This window comes from Oncorhynchus nerka, linkage group LG14, assembly GCF_034236695.1.
Source record: "Oncorhynchus nerka isolate Pitt River linkage group LG14, Oner_Uvic_2.0, whole genome shotgun sequence".
Classification (NCBI taxonomy): Eukaryota; Metazoa; Chordata; class Actinopteri; order Salmoniformes; family Salmonidae; genus Oncorhynchus; species Oncorhynchus nerka.
In genome coordinates, this window is record NC_088409.1 from 18,495,216 (window position 1) to 18,513,357 (window position 18,142).

Consider the following 18,142-nt stretch of genomic DNA (forward strand, 5'->3'; position numbering starts at 1 on the left):
GAATGTTTCTACTGTAACCAAGAAGCTTGATCTTGACATCTAGCCACTTAGCAAGTTAGCAAACCAAATGTATTTCTTATAGTTATACTTAAGTTGCAACGCGGCAGACCCTGCGAGGTGCTGGTGGCCCCAACCCAAATAATGGTATTGAAAATCATGCTGTTGGTATTTTCTAAATACCCTGGTATAAACAGAATCTCGCCCAAGCCTACCTCCCTATTGTCCTTAACTCCTCCCTGACTGGGAGAACTGAGGCACATTCAATGGGATGCAATGTTTAGAACGCTGCAGATAGAAATGAAATGTATAGACTGGACAAGCCTCCATTATGCAGAGTACAAATGTTTCTGTTTATTCTATGCAGTGCATTTCTATCTGCGAGGCTCTAGCTAAACATGTTTCAATCTGCCGACTAAGCACCATAGCTGCCCAGGTGAGCTTAGCCTTAGGCAATAGGGAAGCAACCACAACAGGTCCTGCTGAAATGCAGAAAAACCTGTAGGGACAGGAAGAGGGTGAATTCACTGACATAGACACACATCCACATAAACACACCCACCCACATCAACAGACTTCCTCACGAGAAAGGCAGATGAGCCAGCAGGCTGTCTTGTTTTGCAAGAAACACTAGTTCCTGGAGGTACCCATTCAGTGCTGAAATAATCATCTGATCTCACTCACAGGGTGGATGATATGGGGACCTACACAGAGCAGGGGGACCAGTACATGCTAAATGGGTAAGTGATTAAACCACTTTGCTAGTTTATTCTGTGGAAACCCATAGTTTCACAACCAGTGTGTGTAGCAAATATGAAGTGACGCTCATAGCGGTGTGGGTTTCCTGAAACAAAAACAGTGGTGTCAGTGTTTCAGCTCATTTCAATTGCTAGAGGGAAATATGGAGTGGATTTCAATTGTTAGAGGGAAATATGGAGTGGATTTCAATTGCTACAGGGAAATATGGAGTGGATTTCAATTGTTAGAGGGAAAGATGGAGTGGATTTCAATTGTTACAGGGAAATATGGAGTGGATTTCAATTGTTACAGGGAAATATGGAGTGGATTTCAATTGCTACAGGGAAATATGGAGTGGATTTCAATTGCTACAGGGAAATATGGAGTGGATTTCAATTGTTAGAGGGAAATATGGAGTGGATTTCAATTGTTACAGGGAAATATGGAGTGGATTTCAATTGTTACAGGGAAATATGGAGTGGATTTCAATTGTTACAGGGAAATATGGAGTGGATTTCAATTGTTACAGGGAAATATGGAGTGGATTTCAATTGTTACAGGGAAATATGGAGTGGATTTCAATTGTTACAGGGAAATATGGAGTGGATTTCAATTGTTACAGGGAAATATGGAGTGGATTTCAATTGTTACAGGGAAATATGGAGTGGATTTCAATTGTTACAGGGAAATATGGAGTGGATTTCAATTGCTAGAGGGAAATATGGAGTGGTTTTCAATTGTTACAGGGAAATATGGAGTGGATTTCAATTGCTACAGGGAAATATGGAGTGGAGTTCAATTGTTACAGGGAAATATGGAGTGGATTTCAATTGTTAGAGGGAAAGATGGAGTGGATTTCAATTGTTAGAGGGAAAGATGGAGTGGATTTCAATTGCTAGAGGGAAATATGGAGTGGATTTCAATTGTTAGAGGGAAAGATGGAGTGGATTTCAATTGTTAGAGGGAAATATGGAGTGGATTTCAATTGTTACAGGGAAATATGGAGTGGATTTCAATTGTTAGAGGGAAATATGGAGTGGATTTCAATTGTTAGAGGGAAATATGGAGGGATTTCAATTGTTAGAGGGAAATATGGAGTGGATTTCAATTGTTAGAGGGAAAGATGGAGTGGATTTCAATTGTTAGAGGGAAATATGGAGTGGATTTCAATTGTTAGAGGGAAATATGGAGTGGATTTCAATTGCTAGAGGGAAATATGGAGTGGATTTCAATTGTTAGAGGGAAATATGGAGTGGATTTCAATTGTTAGAGGGAAATATGGAGTGGATTTCAATTGCTACAGGGAAATATGGAGTGGATTTCAATTGTTAGAGGGAAATATGGAGTGGATTTCAATTGTTAGAGGGAAATATGGAGTGGATTTCAATTGCTACAGGGAAATATGGAGTGGATTTCAATTGTTAGAGGGAAATATGGAGTGGATTTCAATTGTTAGAGGGAAATATGGAGTGGATTTCAATTGCTACAGGGAAATATGGAGTGGATTTCAATTGTTAGAGGGAAATATGGAGTGGATTTCAATTGCTAGAGGGAAATATGGAGTTTGAAGTGTGATTGTTGTATCTATCTCATTTACACCCCTCTAGACTCCATGTCATATGACCTACTCTCTGAACAATGGACAGGGGTTAACAAAAGGAGAACTGGGAAGTCACAAGCCACTCTGACACTCACCAGGCCAGTAGTGACGATAAAGATGCCATCCGTCCTGGGAGTCTCTGCTCTAATGACTTCCTCAGTGCTGAATCGCTGGCTTTGCAAAGCTGACAAAGCGTTGATTCATGCAATGGGCTTAGTAATTGCCAAAGTTTGTTTTATAACTAAGATTTACATGGACTAAAGGGCAACTTCCACCACTGTATTTTGTGAGCTGTTGACAAGATTCACGAACAGTGTCTGGGGTGATGTAATAATGCCACTAGATATACATTTGATTTAGGCCTATAATTAATATACCGGTAATTGGAAAGAAACTGATCTTAGTCTCTGTCTGATACATGTACTGCGAGGTACAGAAAGACAGCCACTGTATCTCTGATGTCATCATTAGTTGCCTCCGAATTCCTTCCATATCCCTTCTGTATATTGTCATCAATCTATCTGCCGGAGGTGGATAGATTGGAGTTGGAGGTATAGATAGATTATTGGCGTTAAATAGGCATTTTTCCCCGTTGCTTTTTGGAAGTAGGCTACATACCGGCTGTAACGGGAGTAAATGAGATGGTTACTCAGCGTAACTCCATATTTGGTGATCAAGGAACATATTTTGACATAATGCTGGCGGAAAGGGAGTTTGAATCGGATCTTTCTTTGCATTAGGTTAATCCCTGCTATCTACTCCTGTCCTCTTATAGGCAGAGAGGCTTCAATAACTGCCTCTACAGGCCGTGGCCATTACAATATCAGGTTTCCTTAACACAGAGTATACACCCTAGGCATGCTTCATCGGGAACAATGCAAGAGCACAGAGGTTGTCTTCCCTTCCCACCACGAGCAGCTATTAACAGATTGTTTTACACGCGTCTACAAGTAACTGCCAAAATACACAAAACGTGTCTTAATATTGCGTTGGGCCACCGCGAGCCAGAACAGCTTCAATGCGCCGTGGCAAAGATTCTTCAAGTGTCTGGAACGCTATTGGAGGGATGCGACACCATTATTCAACGAGACATTGCATAATTTGGTGTTTTGTAGATGGTGGTGGGAAACGCTGTCTCACGAGCCGCTCAGAATCTCCCTTAAGTGTTCAATTGAGTTGAGATCTGTTCACTGGTTGGTTGCAACACAGAGACACACACATACACACCCTTTAAACCCCCTATATTCCAATCTCACAAGATGTTCCGGTGTTCAGTGCCTCAACGATCACGTCATAACGGGACGCCCACATTTTAAATAATTCAATAGATAATGAGTTTATACTCAGACCACATCTCACAAACCAACGCAGCTAAACCTTACTGTCACGAGTTCAGCTGGGTTGACTCATTAAACCATAGACATACAGGCTCTCGAGAGGGACCTATTGATGTGTCATTCTCGTTTTAAAAAATCAGGAGAAGGCAATACCGTTTTTTTAATGATAGTTGAGTAAACAGGAACTGTTATTGTTGCCGAAATGTGTTTCCTTTCAGTGTGGTAAGAGTTTGAGACTGCTGCATTGAGATACTCAACTATTTATCTACGGATCTGCTCATTTTGATGTGTTTACAAGTTGCGATGAGTGATCAGAAAGTTTTTATTTTTTTATTTTTATTTTTTATTTTATTTTTATTAATAACAAATCAATACATAAAGCACATGAGGGAACACAAGCATACATAGATTACAAACAATGGACAATCGAGCTAGGGGGTACAATATCACATTACAATTACACAAGGACATGCATATACTTACAATTCTAACAGCTTTTTTGTTAGTAGAGCATTTAACCGTCTTAAAATACAGTTCAATTTCTTTTTGTAGGATACGAAAATGTGGTTTTCTGTTTGTAAATTTACATTTGTGTATATGAAATTTGGCCAAAAGAATAATGAAATTAATTACATAAAAATGATTCCGCTTATTTCTATTGTATGTAAAGAATCCAAACAGTACATCTCTCCACAATAGTGTAAAATCTTCATAAATGTGTTCAATTATAAACCTACTGATGTCTTGCCACAGTTTTCTTACATGCATACAATGCCAAAAAAGATGCACAACTGTTTCTGGGTGGTCATTACAAAAGGAGCAATTTGAGTTGATGTTTTCCTTAAACTTCTTCATATATGCAGCAGTCTCTATATCCACCATAATTGAGAATTTCAATAAGCATTTTTCTACGGCTGGCCATGCTTTCCACCTGGCAACTCCTACCCCGGTCAACAGCACTGCACCCCCAACAGCAACTCGCCCAAGCCTTCCCCATTTCTCCTTCTCCCAAATCCATTCAGCTGAAGTTCTGAAAGAGCTGAAAAATCTGGACCCCTACAAATCAGCCGGGCTAGACAATCTGGACCCTTTCTTTCTAAAATTATCTGCCGAAATTGTTGCCACCCCTATTACTAGCCTGTTCAACCTCTCTTTCGTGTCATCTGAGATTCCCAAAGATTGGAAAGCAGCTGCGGTCATCCCCCTCTTCAAAGGGGGGGACACTCTTGACCCAAACTGCTACAGACCTATATCTATCCTACCATGCCTTTCTAAGGTCTTCGAAAGCCAAGTCAACAAACAGATTACCGACCATTTCGAATCTCACCATACCTTCTCTGCTATGCAATCTGGTTTCAGAGCTGGTCATGGGTGCACCTCAGCCACGCTCAAGGTCCTAAACGATATCTTAACCGCCATCGATAAGAAACATCACTGTGCAGCCGTATTCATTGATCTGGCCAAGGCTTTCGACTCTGTCAACCACCACATCCTCATCGGCAGACTCGACAGCCTTGGTTTCTCAAATGATTGCCTCGCCTGGTTCACCAACTACTTCTCTGATAGAGTTCAGTGTGTCAAATCGGAGGGTCTGCTGTCCGGACCTCTGGCAGTCTCTATGGGGGTGCCACAGGGTTCAATTCTTGGACCGACTCTCTTCTCTGTATACATCAATGAGGTCGCTCTTGCTGCTGGTGAGTCTCTGATCCACCTCTACGCAGACGACACCATTCTGTATACTTCCGGCCCTTCTTTGGACACTGTGTTAACAACCCTCCAGGCAAGCTTCAATGCCATACAACTCTCCTTCCGTGGCCTCTAATTGCTCTTAAATACAAGTAAAACTAAATGCATGCTCTTCAACCGATCGCTACCTGCACCTACCCGCCTGTCCAACATCACTACTCTGGACGGCTCTGACTTAGAATACGTGGACAACTACAAATACTTAGGTGTCTGGTTAGACTGTAAACTCTCCTTCCAGACCCATATCAAACATCTCCAATCCAAAGTTAAATCTAGAATTGGCTTCCTATTTCGCAACAAAGCATCCTTCACTCATGCTGCCAAACATACCCTTGTAAAATTGACCATCCTACCAATCCTCGACTTTGGCGATGTCATTTACAAAATAGCCTCCAATACCCTACTCAACAAATTGGATGCAGTCTATCACAGTGCTATCCGTTTTGTCACCAAAGCCCCATATACTACCCACCATTGCGACCTGTACGCTCTCGTTGGCTGGCCCTCGCTTCATACTCGTCGCCAAACCCACTGGCTCCATGTCATCTACAAGACCCTGCTAGGTAAAGTCCCCCTTATCTCAGCTCGCTGGTCACCATAGCATCTCCCACCTGTAGCACACGCTCCAGCAGGTATATCTCTCTAGTCACCCCCAAAACCAATTCTTTCTTTGGCCGCCTCTCCTTCCAGTTCTCTGCTGCCAATGACTGGAACGAACTACAAAAATCTCTTAAATTGGAAACACTTATCTCCCTCACTAGCTTTAAGCACCAACTGTCAGAGCATCTTACAGATTACTGCATCTGTACATAGCCCACCTATAATTTAGCCCAAACAACTACCTCTTTCCCAACTGTATTTAATTAATTTATTTATTTTGCTCCTTTGCACCCCATTATTTTTATTTCTACTTTGCACATTCTTCCATTGCAAAACTACCATTCCAGTGTTTTACTTGCTATATTGTATTTACTTTGCCACCATGGCCTTTTTTGCCTTTACCTCCCTTCTCACCTAATTTGCTCACATTGTATATAGACTTGTTTTTTTGTTTTAGTTTTTTTACTGTATTATTGACTGTATGTTTGTTTTACTCCATGTGTAACTCTGTGTCATTGTATGTGTCGAACTGCTTTGCTTTATCTTGGCCAGGTCGCAATTGTAAATGAGAACTTGTTCTCAACTTGCTTACCTGGTTAAATAAAGGTGAAATAAATATAAATAAATAAATATAGTGGTTGGCAGGATAGTATTTATGAATAATTTTAAAGGAAACTTCCTTAATTTTGTTAACAAGTAGGTATGTTTGTGGCAACATCCAAACTTTTTTCCAACAGATATTATCAATAAATCGTGATCAGAAAGTTCTCACTCACTCAGGTGTGGTGAACGTGTCACCAGCCGAGCACGTACAAAGCCCTCTGATTGGCTAAGCTAATGTATTGTTTGCTGTGTGGTTGGGTCGTCAAGAACACTGCACTTGTGCGAACGTCGGAGTGTTTACAATTGACGACTTTTAAATGACTTATCTTCTTGATAAACTTTTTTTTTAACGTTTTTTTTACTCATCTTTTAATCATGATGTCTGCATGAGTGCGCGTTTATACAGAGGAAAGGGTGAAAGGTAGGCTATGCTTTGTGTATCGGTGTGTCTCTTTATTTACAAAGGCATTGTGTAACTACAGTAGAACTAGGTTGTTGGAGACGGGGAAACTGATGTGGAAGCAATGTATAATCCAGTTGACGGCTTGAACACAGCTGTGCAAAGTTAGTTTACAACATGTTAATACTGTGCAATGACACTAAAAGTGCTTAAACTATATGGATAAACTTACTGTAGTTTAATGATTCTTCATTTATTTTTTACATAGGGCCTACAGTTGGACATATTATAATTATTTTATCTTTGCCAATTTATTGGTGCACCTAGCATTTGCTTATCACTCTGTTTTAATTTCTAAGTGACAGCTGGTGGTCAATGACTTAAATGTTAAATGTTAAATGTTCTAAACCAAGACTATTCCCCTTTATGACAGTTTACAAATGAGTCTATATTCTTTATTTGTATGTCTTTACAGTGTGATGCTATATGAACGTCATTATTTTAAAAGCCCAATTTCCTTTTACAGTCCGTAAAGTCTAATTCATATGACAGGTGAGCACTAATGAAACGTTAACACAATATAGGGAAGTGATCAGCAGACATACTGAACATATGTGCCAAGGGTGCATTATGCATGCAGCTGGTGGGTCTAAGGGTGTGTTGGCCACTTAGTGAACCACTCTTCCATGGAGTACTGGAGGCACAGTCACAGAGGGTGCTGTTTGACTCTTGTAGTGGTCCTGAAACCTTGTCAAGTGTGTCCACTGGCAGAGGCAGTCTAGACCAATGACAGCCAGAGGACACACATATGAGGCAGTCTAGACCAATGACAGCCAGAGGACACACATGAGGCAGTCTAGACCAATGACAGCCAGAGGACACACATGGAGTAAGACAAGTTGCAAGCTTACATTGTTAGTTTTTCTCTCGCTCTTCTGCACTTGGACGTGATTGTGTCTGTGTACTCTCTGAGCACTGGAGTGAGGTGAGGGAGAACTTGAGGACTCTTCTCAGTGTGTGTTTGTGTGTGTGGGGCGGGTGCTTGTTTGCAAGGTGTGTCTTGACTGTGCTAAGGGCTCGGCAAGTAAGAGTGGCTTGTCTGTTAAATTAACAAAACAGTGCTATGCCGTTGCACAGCCATTGGCTTCTATGCAAGCGGCCCTGCTGAGGTTACTGCCTTTTAGAAGATTGTGTTCCACAATATAATATAACCTGTTGATTTTACAGTTTCAATAAATTAATCTTAAATAGTACTAATGGTTATGATAAATTAGCTATTGTTTCACACTGGTGGCATATAGATAAATGCACATTATGTGTGTACAAGAACAATCAAAAAATGTCAAATGCCCATCCCTATAATCCTGTTTTCTGCCAACACAATGCCTGCAGTACCACAGTCAGCCTTGAACTTCCTGGTGTCAATGAGAGGGGCAGTCGTTCTCCCCTGGTAACCAATGAACATATTGCAATGATTCCACCTTGTGATTCATGCGTAATGTTTGACAGGCACTTTACAAAGACTTTATTAATTTGTTATCATCACATTAAAAACATGGTACATGCGTTTGGGCAGTGGCCTTCATCAGAGTGTCTGTCAGACTGTGTCTTATTTGAGCTTTTAAGGACTATAGACTGTTGTTGAATCTTTTGATTATTACAGCATGTACAGCAAGACTATTGGATGTACTGTGACATGCTGTCTGTTCTGACATGCTGTCTGTTCTGACATGCTGTCTGTTCTGACATGCTGTCTGTTCTGTAGGAGTCCAGAGGGGGCGAAGGCTGCTTCCTACATCCAGGACATGGAGCTGAGGGAGGAATGGCAGGATGAGGAGTTCCCCAGGTCAGAGACAAACCTAATCCTGACCTTTAACCTTACCCCCTGACCTAATGAACTGTAAACCCCAGCCTGTTCACCATGACAATCTTAAATGATATTTTAGGTCCCTGCAAAGAATGCTTTTTGGTTATGACCGGGTAAGAAAGCAGTACTAAGCTTTTTCAACTATTTTCTATCCCCCCCCTAGACCTCTTCCTGAAGATTCCCATAGTCCTGAGACCCAAGGAGAAAATGCAGAGAGACCAGGTATATCCCTAATACCATATGTCTGCAAAGGCCTAATTCCAAAAGTACTGCACCATATCCCACAATACCTTGTGTGCTACTCCCCCAGCTCCACCCACCAGCCTGGCCCTGTCAGAAAACCCCATAAGGAAGAAGCGTCTGGTGGCGCCCACCCTCAGCCTGACCCTGTCCCGTACCGACTCAGCGGACCGCAGTGTGAAGTCAGGGGACACCGGGTACTCTGCCGCCGCCCTCTCACCCGACGAAGATGACACGGAGCTGGACATCAACCTGGAGGCCCTGGAGACGCCCTCGGACAGCGAGTCCTGCAACTTCCCTGACAGCATGCACGAACTGGAGTGGGAGGGTGAGAGAAGAAACAAGAACTGGAGTGGGAGGGTGAGAGGGGAGACAATAACTGGAGTGGGAGGGTGAGAGGGGAGACAATAACTGGAGTGGGAGGGTGAGAGGGGAGACAAGAACTGGAGTGGGAGGGTGAGAGAGGAGACAAGAACTGGAGTGGGAGGGTGAGAGAAGAAACAAGAACTGGAGTGGGAGGGTGAGAGAAGAAACAAGAACTGGAGTGGGAGGGTGAGAGAAGAAACAAGAACTGGAGTGGGAGGATGAGAGGGGAGACAAGAACTGGAGTGGGAGGGTGAGAGGGGAGACAAGAACTGGAGTGGGAGGGTGAGAGGGGAGACAAGAACTGGAGTGGGAGGGTGAGAGGGGAGACAAGAACTGGAGTGGGAGGGTGAGAGAGGAGACAAGAACTGGAGTGGGAGGGTGAGAGAGGAGACAAGAACTGGAGTGGGAGAGAGAGGGGACAAGAACAGAAGTGGGAGGGTGAGAGAGGAGACAAGAACTGGAGTGGGAGGGTGAGAGGGGAGACAAGAACTGGAGTGGGAGGGTGAGAGAGAACTGGAGTGGGAGGGTGAGAGAGGAGACAAGAACTGGAGTGGGAGGGTGAGAGAGGAGACAAGAACTGGAGTGGGAGGGTGAGAGGGGAGACAAGAACTGGAGTGGGAGGGTGAGAGAGGAGACAAGAACTGGAGTGGGAGGGTGAGAGAGGAGACAAGAACTGGAGTGGGAGGGTGAGAGAGGAGACAAGAACTGGAGTGGGAGGGTGAGAGAGGAGACAAGAACTGGAGTGGGAGGGTGAGAGGGAGACAAGAACTGGAGTGGGAGGGTGAGAGAGAGACTGGAGTGGGAGGGTGAGGAGAGAACTGGAGTGGGAGGGTGAGAGAGGAGACAAGAACTGGAGTGGGAGGGAGAGAGAGAGACAAGAACTGGAGTGGGAGGGTGAGAGGGGAGACAAGAACTGGAGTGGGAGGGTGAGAGGGGAAACAAGAACTGGAGTGGGAGGGTGGGAGGGTGACAAGAACTGGAGTGGGAGGGTGAGAGAGGAGACAAGAACTGGAGTGGGAGGGTGAGAGGGAGACAAGAACTGGAGTGGGAGGGTGAGAGGGAGACAAGAACTGGAGTGGGAGGGTGAGAGGGAGACAAGAACTGGAGTGGGAGGGTGAGAGGGGAGACAAGAACTGGAGTGGGAGGGTGAGAGGGGAGACAAGAACTGGAGTGGGAGGGTGAGAGGGGAGACAAGAACTGGAGTGGGAGGGTGAGAGGGAGACAAGAACTGGAGTGGGAGGGTGAGAGGGGACAAGAACTGGAGTGGGACAAGAACTGGAGTGGGAGGGTGAGAGAGGAGACAAGAACTGGAGTGGGAGGGGAGAGAGAGGAGACAAGAACTGGAGTGGGAGGGTGAGAGGGGAGACAATAACTGGAGTGGGAGGGTGAGAGGGGAGACAAGAACTGGAGTGGGAGGGTGAGAGAGGAGACAAGAACTGGAGTGGGAGGGTGAGAGGGGAGACAAGAACTGGAGTGGGAGGGTGAGAGAGGAGACAAGAACTGGAGTGGGAGGGTGAGAGGGGAGACAAGAACTGGAGTGGGAGGGTGAGAGGGGAGACAAGAACTGGAGTGGGAGGGTGAGAGGGGAGACAAGAACTGGAGTGGGAGGGTGAGAGAGAACTGGAGTGGGAGGGTGAGAGAGAACTGGAGTGGGAGGGTGACAGAGAAAGACGGCTTGCACGAACTGGAGTGGGAAGGTAAAAGTGAGAGTGGGATGTATGAGGGTGGGGAGAGACTGAGGGGGTGTGGGGGTAGAATGAACTGTAGTGGGAGGTCAGAAAACAGAGAGTAGGAGAGAGATAAAGAGAAATTCCAATTTGGAACATAGTATTCTTCTATTCCATTCCATTTTATATGTTGAATTCCATTCTGAAATGGAATGGTATGATGCTTGCACAATCTAATCCCACTATTCTTGACCTTCATCTGACCTCTGATGACCCTCCAGATGACCTGCCACGGCTGGGCCGGGGGGAGGATGGTGTCTCAGGCACCACGGTGATGGAGCAGGCAGAGATGGGCTCGATGGAGCTAGACCAGGTGGACAACAGGGGGCGTCGCTGGAGAAGGTTCTGCGTCGCAGGACAGGAGTACCACGTCAACATGAGTGTCCTGGAGCCATACCTCCAGGTGCTCTCTCATGGAGGTGAGACACAGCTGAAGCTTGACCAACCTGTAAAATCAATGCTTCCATAACAGTCCAGCTGAGTGCATATGACACAGCATCTGTTGTGTAGCTCCCACTATATGCATTTGCTGAAAATGACAGGCCTCAGTGAAAGGGAATGATTTTCAGTTGCACTATGTAATTCTATCTGATATACCAAACATTAAGAACTGCTCTTTCCATGACATAGTCTGACCAGGTGAATCCAGGTGAAAGCTATGATCCCTTATTGATGTCACTTGTTAAATCCACTTCAATCAGTGTAGATGAAGGGGAGGAGCCAGGTTAAAGTAGGATTTTTCAGCCATGAGACAATTGAGACATGGATTGTGTATGTGTGCCATTCAGAAGGTGAATGATTTAAGTGCCTTTGAACGGGGTATTGTTGCTCCCGAGTGGCGCAGCGATCTAAGGCACTGCAATCACTGGTTTCGAATCCAGGCTGCATCACATCCGGCCGTGAGTGGGATTCCTATAGGGCGGCGCACAATTGTCCCAGCGTCGTCTGGGTTTAGCCGGGGTAGGCTGTCATTGTAAATAAGAATTTGTTCTTAACCGACTTGCCTAGTTAAATAAAGGTTACATTTAAAAAATATATATCTTTAAATAGTAGGTGCCAGGTGCACCGGTTTGTGTCAAGAACTACAACGCTGCTGTGTTTTTCACGCTCAACAGTTTCCCATGTGTATCCCAGGTCCACCACCCAAAGGACATCCAACCAACTGTGGGAAGCATTGGAGTCAACATGGGCCAGTGTCCCTGTGGAATGCCTTCGACACCTTGTAGAGTCCATCCCCCATCTATATATTACTGTATATACCCCTAAAATAATAGTATGTTAAGTTGAGGAGGATGGCTTCCTTTGACTATAAGATTGTATCTATTTTATGAATAGCCTTACTGGGCTCAATCAAGTTACCTCATCATGTCAAACAACAACAGTGTTCAAACAGAAATACATTTACCTTAAATATTTCAGTATTTTATTAGGACCCCCATTAGCAGTACTTAACACTATAGCAGTTCAACATGTACTCCGTCTATACTCCCACAGTTGGAACTTGTCATTCTTCACTATGTAATTCTATGTGATATACATGTGCCGTATCTCATGAGGTAGGCCTCTGTGTTTCCTAGGTTATTACGGGGAGGCTATGAACGCCATCATCACGTTCTCCTCCTGTTACCTACCAGAGAACACGGTGGAGAACTATGAGTACGTCATGGACAATCTCTTCAGGTCAGTGTAGACGGACAAACACCCTCTGGTGTTGAGGTCTCAATGAAAGATGACAATCAAAGTAGTTTTAGTTTGTTATTTGGGTGTGTGTGTACGCTGCAGGTACATAGTGGGGACGCTGGACCTGATGGTGTCAGAAGGCTATGTCATGGTGTACCTGTGCAGCATGGCTCCCAGGAATAAGATGCCCGCCATCAAATGGCTGCGACAGTGTTACACCTCCATTGACAGAAGGTACAGTATGTTCCTCTTGCTCTTTCTCTCACAAGGTTCCCTCTGCTGTTGTACTGAAAGAGTCCAGAGGAGGGGGCAAGTGGCCCTATGGTTCTCTGTATAGCACTTCTGTGGTCCAGGTATTGGACAGAATGGGAGGACGTAATGGGAGGGCTCTTATTCCTGTCTTATCTCTGCTTCTCCTCCCCGCGTGTGGAATATCACAGGAATGCTATAATGATTCAGGGCTGTGAGGATCTCTACCACAGGGTAGTATAATGATTCAGGGCTGTGAGGATCTCTACCACAGGGTAGTGTAATGCTTCAGGGCTGTGAGGATCTCTACCACAGGGTAGTATAATGCTTCAGGGCTGTGAGGATCTCTTCAGGGCTGTGAGGATCCTACCACAGGGTAGTATAATGCTTCAGGGCTGTGAGGATCTCTACCACAGGGTAGTATAATGCTTCAGGGCTGTGAGGATCTCTACCACATGGTAGTATAATGCTTCAGGGCTGTGAGGATCTCTACCACAGGGTAGTATAATGCTTCAGGGCTGTGAGGATCTCTACCACAGGGTAGTATAATGCTTCAGGGCTGTGAGGATCTCTACCACAGGGTAGTATAATGCTTCAGGGCTGTGAGGATCTCTACCACAGGGTAGTGTAATGCTTCAGGGCTGTGAGGATCTCTACCACAGGGTAGTGTAATGCTTCAGGGCTGTGAGGATCTCTACCACAGGGAAGTATAATGCTTCATAGTATAATGCTTCAGGGCTGTGAGGATCTCTACTCTACACAGGTAGTATAATGCTTCAGGGCTGTGAGGATCTCTACCACAGGGTAGTGTAATGCTTCAGGGCTGTGAGGATCTCTACCACAGGGAAGTGTAATGCTCTACCACAGGGAAGTGTAATGCTTCAGGGCTGTGAGGATCTCTACCACAGGGAAGTGTAATGCTTCAGGGCTGTGAGGATCTCTACCACAGGGAAGTGCCCCCTCCGGACATTCCTCAGATAACCCTCTGATCCCTGACTGTGTGCGTGTGCCAAATCAAAATCAAATTGTATTCGTCACGTACACAGTTTCCAGCAGCTTTAAAAGGTGCAGTGAAATGCTTGTGTGCTGACTCTCTCAACATCGCAGTACAATTATCAATATCAATAATACAAAGTCCAATCCAAAATAAGTAGTAAAGTATATCCACGTGTGGGTATATTTTCCATTTGTCTCATAGTGTATCTGTGCTGTTGGTTCTACTGTAATGTGGTCCTCCTTATCATTGAGTTTCCATAGCCCATATAAAGGCAGCTCAGTGCTCAGTCTCTGCATGCCTGGCCACTGACCACACTCCACAGCATAACGTTCCCATACATAAACCACCACATTCACTGTGCATACCACAGTGGCCTCCCAAACATCAGGTTGACCATCATCTTGCTCCTAATATACCTTAGGGTGTGGTTTCCCAAACCCGGGTGCACGTTTTGGTTGTTGACATAGCACTACACAGATGATTCAAATAACCTACTCATCACCAAGCTTTGATTATCTGAATCAGCTGTGTAGTGTAAGGGCAAAAACCAAAACGTTCTCCCAGGGAGGAGGGGGGGGGGGATCAAGTTTGGGAAACCCTGCCTTAGGGAATTATAGTGCCAAAGGTACAGATGTAGGATCTTAATTTGAGCCAGTTTGCTACAATACAAAAATAATCTTGAAGCAACCGGAAATGTGAATTATTATGTGGATTTGAATTGATGGACATTTGTGTAAGGGTTGATATATTTTTCATAAGGGAAAATCAAGTCAAAACGTCAGAAGCCTTTTTAAACCTCAAATACACTACGTAAAAAATGTCCTGCATTGCAGGAACGTTATCCTGCAAAAGGGTGATCCAATTTAGATCCTACATCTGTAGCATGTCTTCTGGTGAACTTGGACGAGACCAGACCTATTTCCAGACACTGGTGTCTTTGAGAACCAGCCCTCAGACGTTACCTCACGCGCTCAATTTGGAGGCAAATGCGGTTGCTATGCGACCGTGAGCTTTTGAGTCATATCATCAGAATCAGGTCTCAACGCTGTATATCATGGCACTCTTCCCAGGGCATTAAGAGGAGAACTACACATAGGATGAACATTCTTATTGTATTCAACTAAGGTTGGTGTTTACTGAGGCGTCTAAGTGTATGATTTTCTTCACGTGACTCAGAGAAACAGACATTGATGTCAGGTTTCTTCCCAGGCCCAGGGGATGAAATCAGACATTCGCCGTGTTCGCTGAGAATCTCCCTCAGTCACTATGTTACTCATCATGTGGTTGTTTCCACCTACGTATTTGACACGTATTGTAACTCGCCCTGAATAATGTGGATTAAATGAGTCATGTAAATGTAATGCCTGTGGAGTCATGGTGATGGTTCTCCTGGCAGGTTGAGGAAGGATCTGAAGGGGCTCTTTGTGGTCCACCCTGCCTGGTACATCAAAGCACTCATCACTGTCGTCAAGCCTTTCATCAGGTGAGCAGAACCATTAGTCATATTTCATTTGAACCACATCAGTCCTCAGATGATTCAACGAGTCACACTGATTCAGTGAGTCCCACTCCATCTGTTGTGAAGATCCAGCTGCAGCATATGCCTTGACCATACTGATGTTCTCTCATACCTCTGACCTCTCTGTGCCCTCCACAGTGAGAAGTTCAGCCGGAAGATCCGCTTCATTCACAGCCTGCAGGAGCTGTCTGAGTACATCCCCATGGAACGCCTGCAGATTCCCGACACCATCCGAGAGTGAGTGACTGGGTTCTCCAGAGCTATATTAGCCTGGAAGTTATTACAATTGTACTTTTACGTTGTAGGATAATTATTCCCGTAGTAAAAGTGCTTTTTTCTCTAGGTATGATGCGAGGATGAACGGGTGAGGAACATATCGCGGGAAGCCAAAGAGTGGACATTGAGAGTGGATAGGCGAAGGAGGGGAAGACAGCAGATGACTGGGAACTATGGGCTGAATTACCATCAAAGTTCAAAAGTTAACTAGTCCAAATGTCACCCTGCAGGTATGCTTGGACGTGCAGCACTTTTGTTGTACAGAAAATGAAAGACTTTTAGTGTGTACAGACACACCTTTAATTTATTCATCGTTGAATGTAATGTCACTAAAGAAGTTCACTTCCCCAAGCCACTGGCTTTGCAACAGTTTCAGAACTGCCCCTATTTTGTGGTACTTGAATGCAACCCTATCATATGTATTGATGCCAGAGTGATTTGTGGGACCTGTCGTCAAGGAGCAACCTACAGTCAGTTTGAACACAACACTTAGATGAAAGGTCCAGATGGTTTTCTGTTACAGTTACCTTCACTGGAGCTCACATTGACATTTACTGCTGCTTTATCTGTAAGGGCTTACTGCACTCTAGTGCCAAGTACAACACTTTGGGATGTCACCTTTTAATGTTTACTCAAATGTGATTGATGCACAACAAATACTTTAGGTTAAGATGGAGACAGTCTATTTAATAAAATAAATCAGAATTTACATCATGACATAAATTCTGACGTATTTGACTGTATTATTCTGACCTTGTAAACCTAAGCCTTTTTATAGCCTACCCTCAGAGCAAATATTTATGGAAGAGAACTCTTGAACAACCTGTACTTTTAGAATTGTCATTTTCTAACCATACATTCTATAGCTGAATGATCTTCTCACGTTAAGACATTTGTTTTTGAGCACTGCTTACCACGTTTAAGGGCTTTTACACGATTTTAAAGGAAGGGGTGTCTCCATGGAAACGCTGCAGGCATTCAGGAAATGGCAGCCACAGGAAGTGAGGTAGCTCTGGAAGAAGAATACTGCTGCCTGCATTTACTGTAACTCGTACACAGGAACAGTGACATGTCCATTAATTAGGGATGATGAAGAATATTCATCTGAAAATTAAAAACATTTTTCTGAAAAAGGGAGCTATTGAATGTATTGTTAGTCTTTTATGCTAATAAAAAACATGAGCTGGCGCACACCCAGAAATAAATGTTTGTGCGGAGGTGCAGACTAACAACGAAAAAATTATAAGCTATCAAAATAAAGTCACACACTCCATATATAAACTCCCAGTAATTTACATTTACATTTATTGGCATCACTATGCCTTCTTCAGGGTAATGTCATGAGTACTTCAAACAGGTTATGTAGACAAACAGTGCAATTAGTGCAACCAATGACAATTCTACCACAGGAAATTGTGGGTTTTTCAATGTTACTGCTACTGAATTATAACACCATATTGGGGATGTTTTTAAATCTACAGAAGTCCTCAAAAGACTCCTTTAAAAAACTGGTGGTAGTTAACAACAGATCTTAAATACATGAGACAATGATGCATTCAGTATTAAATCAGATTAGTATTCAGTAAGATTATATGGTGGTGGTTGGTATCGCTCATGTCAGCTGGGTGTTCTGAAATACTCTGAATTGTGTTGCATTGTGGAGGAGGAAACTGAATGGCCTCCGAGATAGATATGGTGTCCTTCGTTAACACGACTGGAGTCTGACTGCTTGTTTTTCAGGGATTATTTCGTACCCCTCTGCATTCACATCTTTGTCCCAGTGGTCTGTCTGCTTGCCAGTTGTTCATGTAAATAAAGTTGTCATCATGGGACTCGTCTTTGGGCTTCTTTTTTTTTTTTTTCTGTTGAAGAAGCTTAAGTAAATACATTTAACATTTACATTTAAGTCATTTAGCAGACGCTCTTATCCAGAGCGACTTACAAATTGGTGCGTTCACCTTATGACATCCAGTGGAACAGTAGTGCATGTAAATCTTTTAAGGGGGGGTGAGAGGGATTACTTTATCCTATCCTAGGTATGGAAGTCTACGGGGTGTTTAGTAGAGGATGTGTGAAGGCATGGAATCATTCATCTTCAGGTATCAAATTAAGACTGCTGGTTATTCTGAGAAGAGCTAGGACTGGAGTTATAGGTGATGATACAAAGTACATCCAGTGAATATTACTATTCAAAAACACT

The 18,142-nt window shown here is 43.9% G+C and overlaps 1 protein-coding gene across 2 annotated transcripts; it reads left to right on the forward strand.

Moving 5' to 3' along the window:
- The first annotated feature begins 569 nt into the window (after positions 1-569).
- bnipl (BCL2 interacting protein like) lies at positions 570-17,774 on the forward strand. Of its 2 annotated transcripts, none has more exons than XM_065027654.1 (10): positions 570-737; positions 8,787-8,867; positions 9,052-9,110; positions 9,199-9,456; positions 11,443-11,640; positions 12,799-12,901; positions 13,004-13,135; positions 15,544-15,630; positions 15,805-15,903; positions 16,010-17,774. In XM_065027654.1, exons 1-10 carry the CDS (start codon positions 694-696, stop codon positions 16,032-16,034), a joined length of 1,086 nt encoding a protein of 361 aa, XP_064883726.1. In that variant the 5' UTR covers positions 570-693; the 3' UTR covers positions 16,035-17,774. The 2 variants fall into 2 exon arrangements, with proteins under 2 accessions (XP_064883726.1, XP_064883727.1); XM_065027655.1 differs by lacking the exon at positions 570-737 and adding an exon at positions 6,760-7,042.
- The last annotated feature ends 368 nt before the right edge of the window (positions 17,775-18,142 follow it).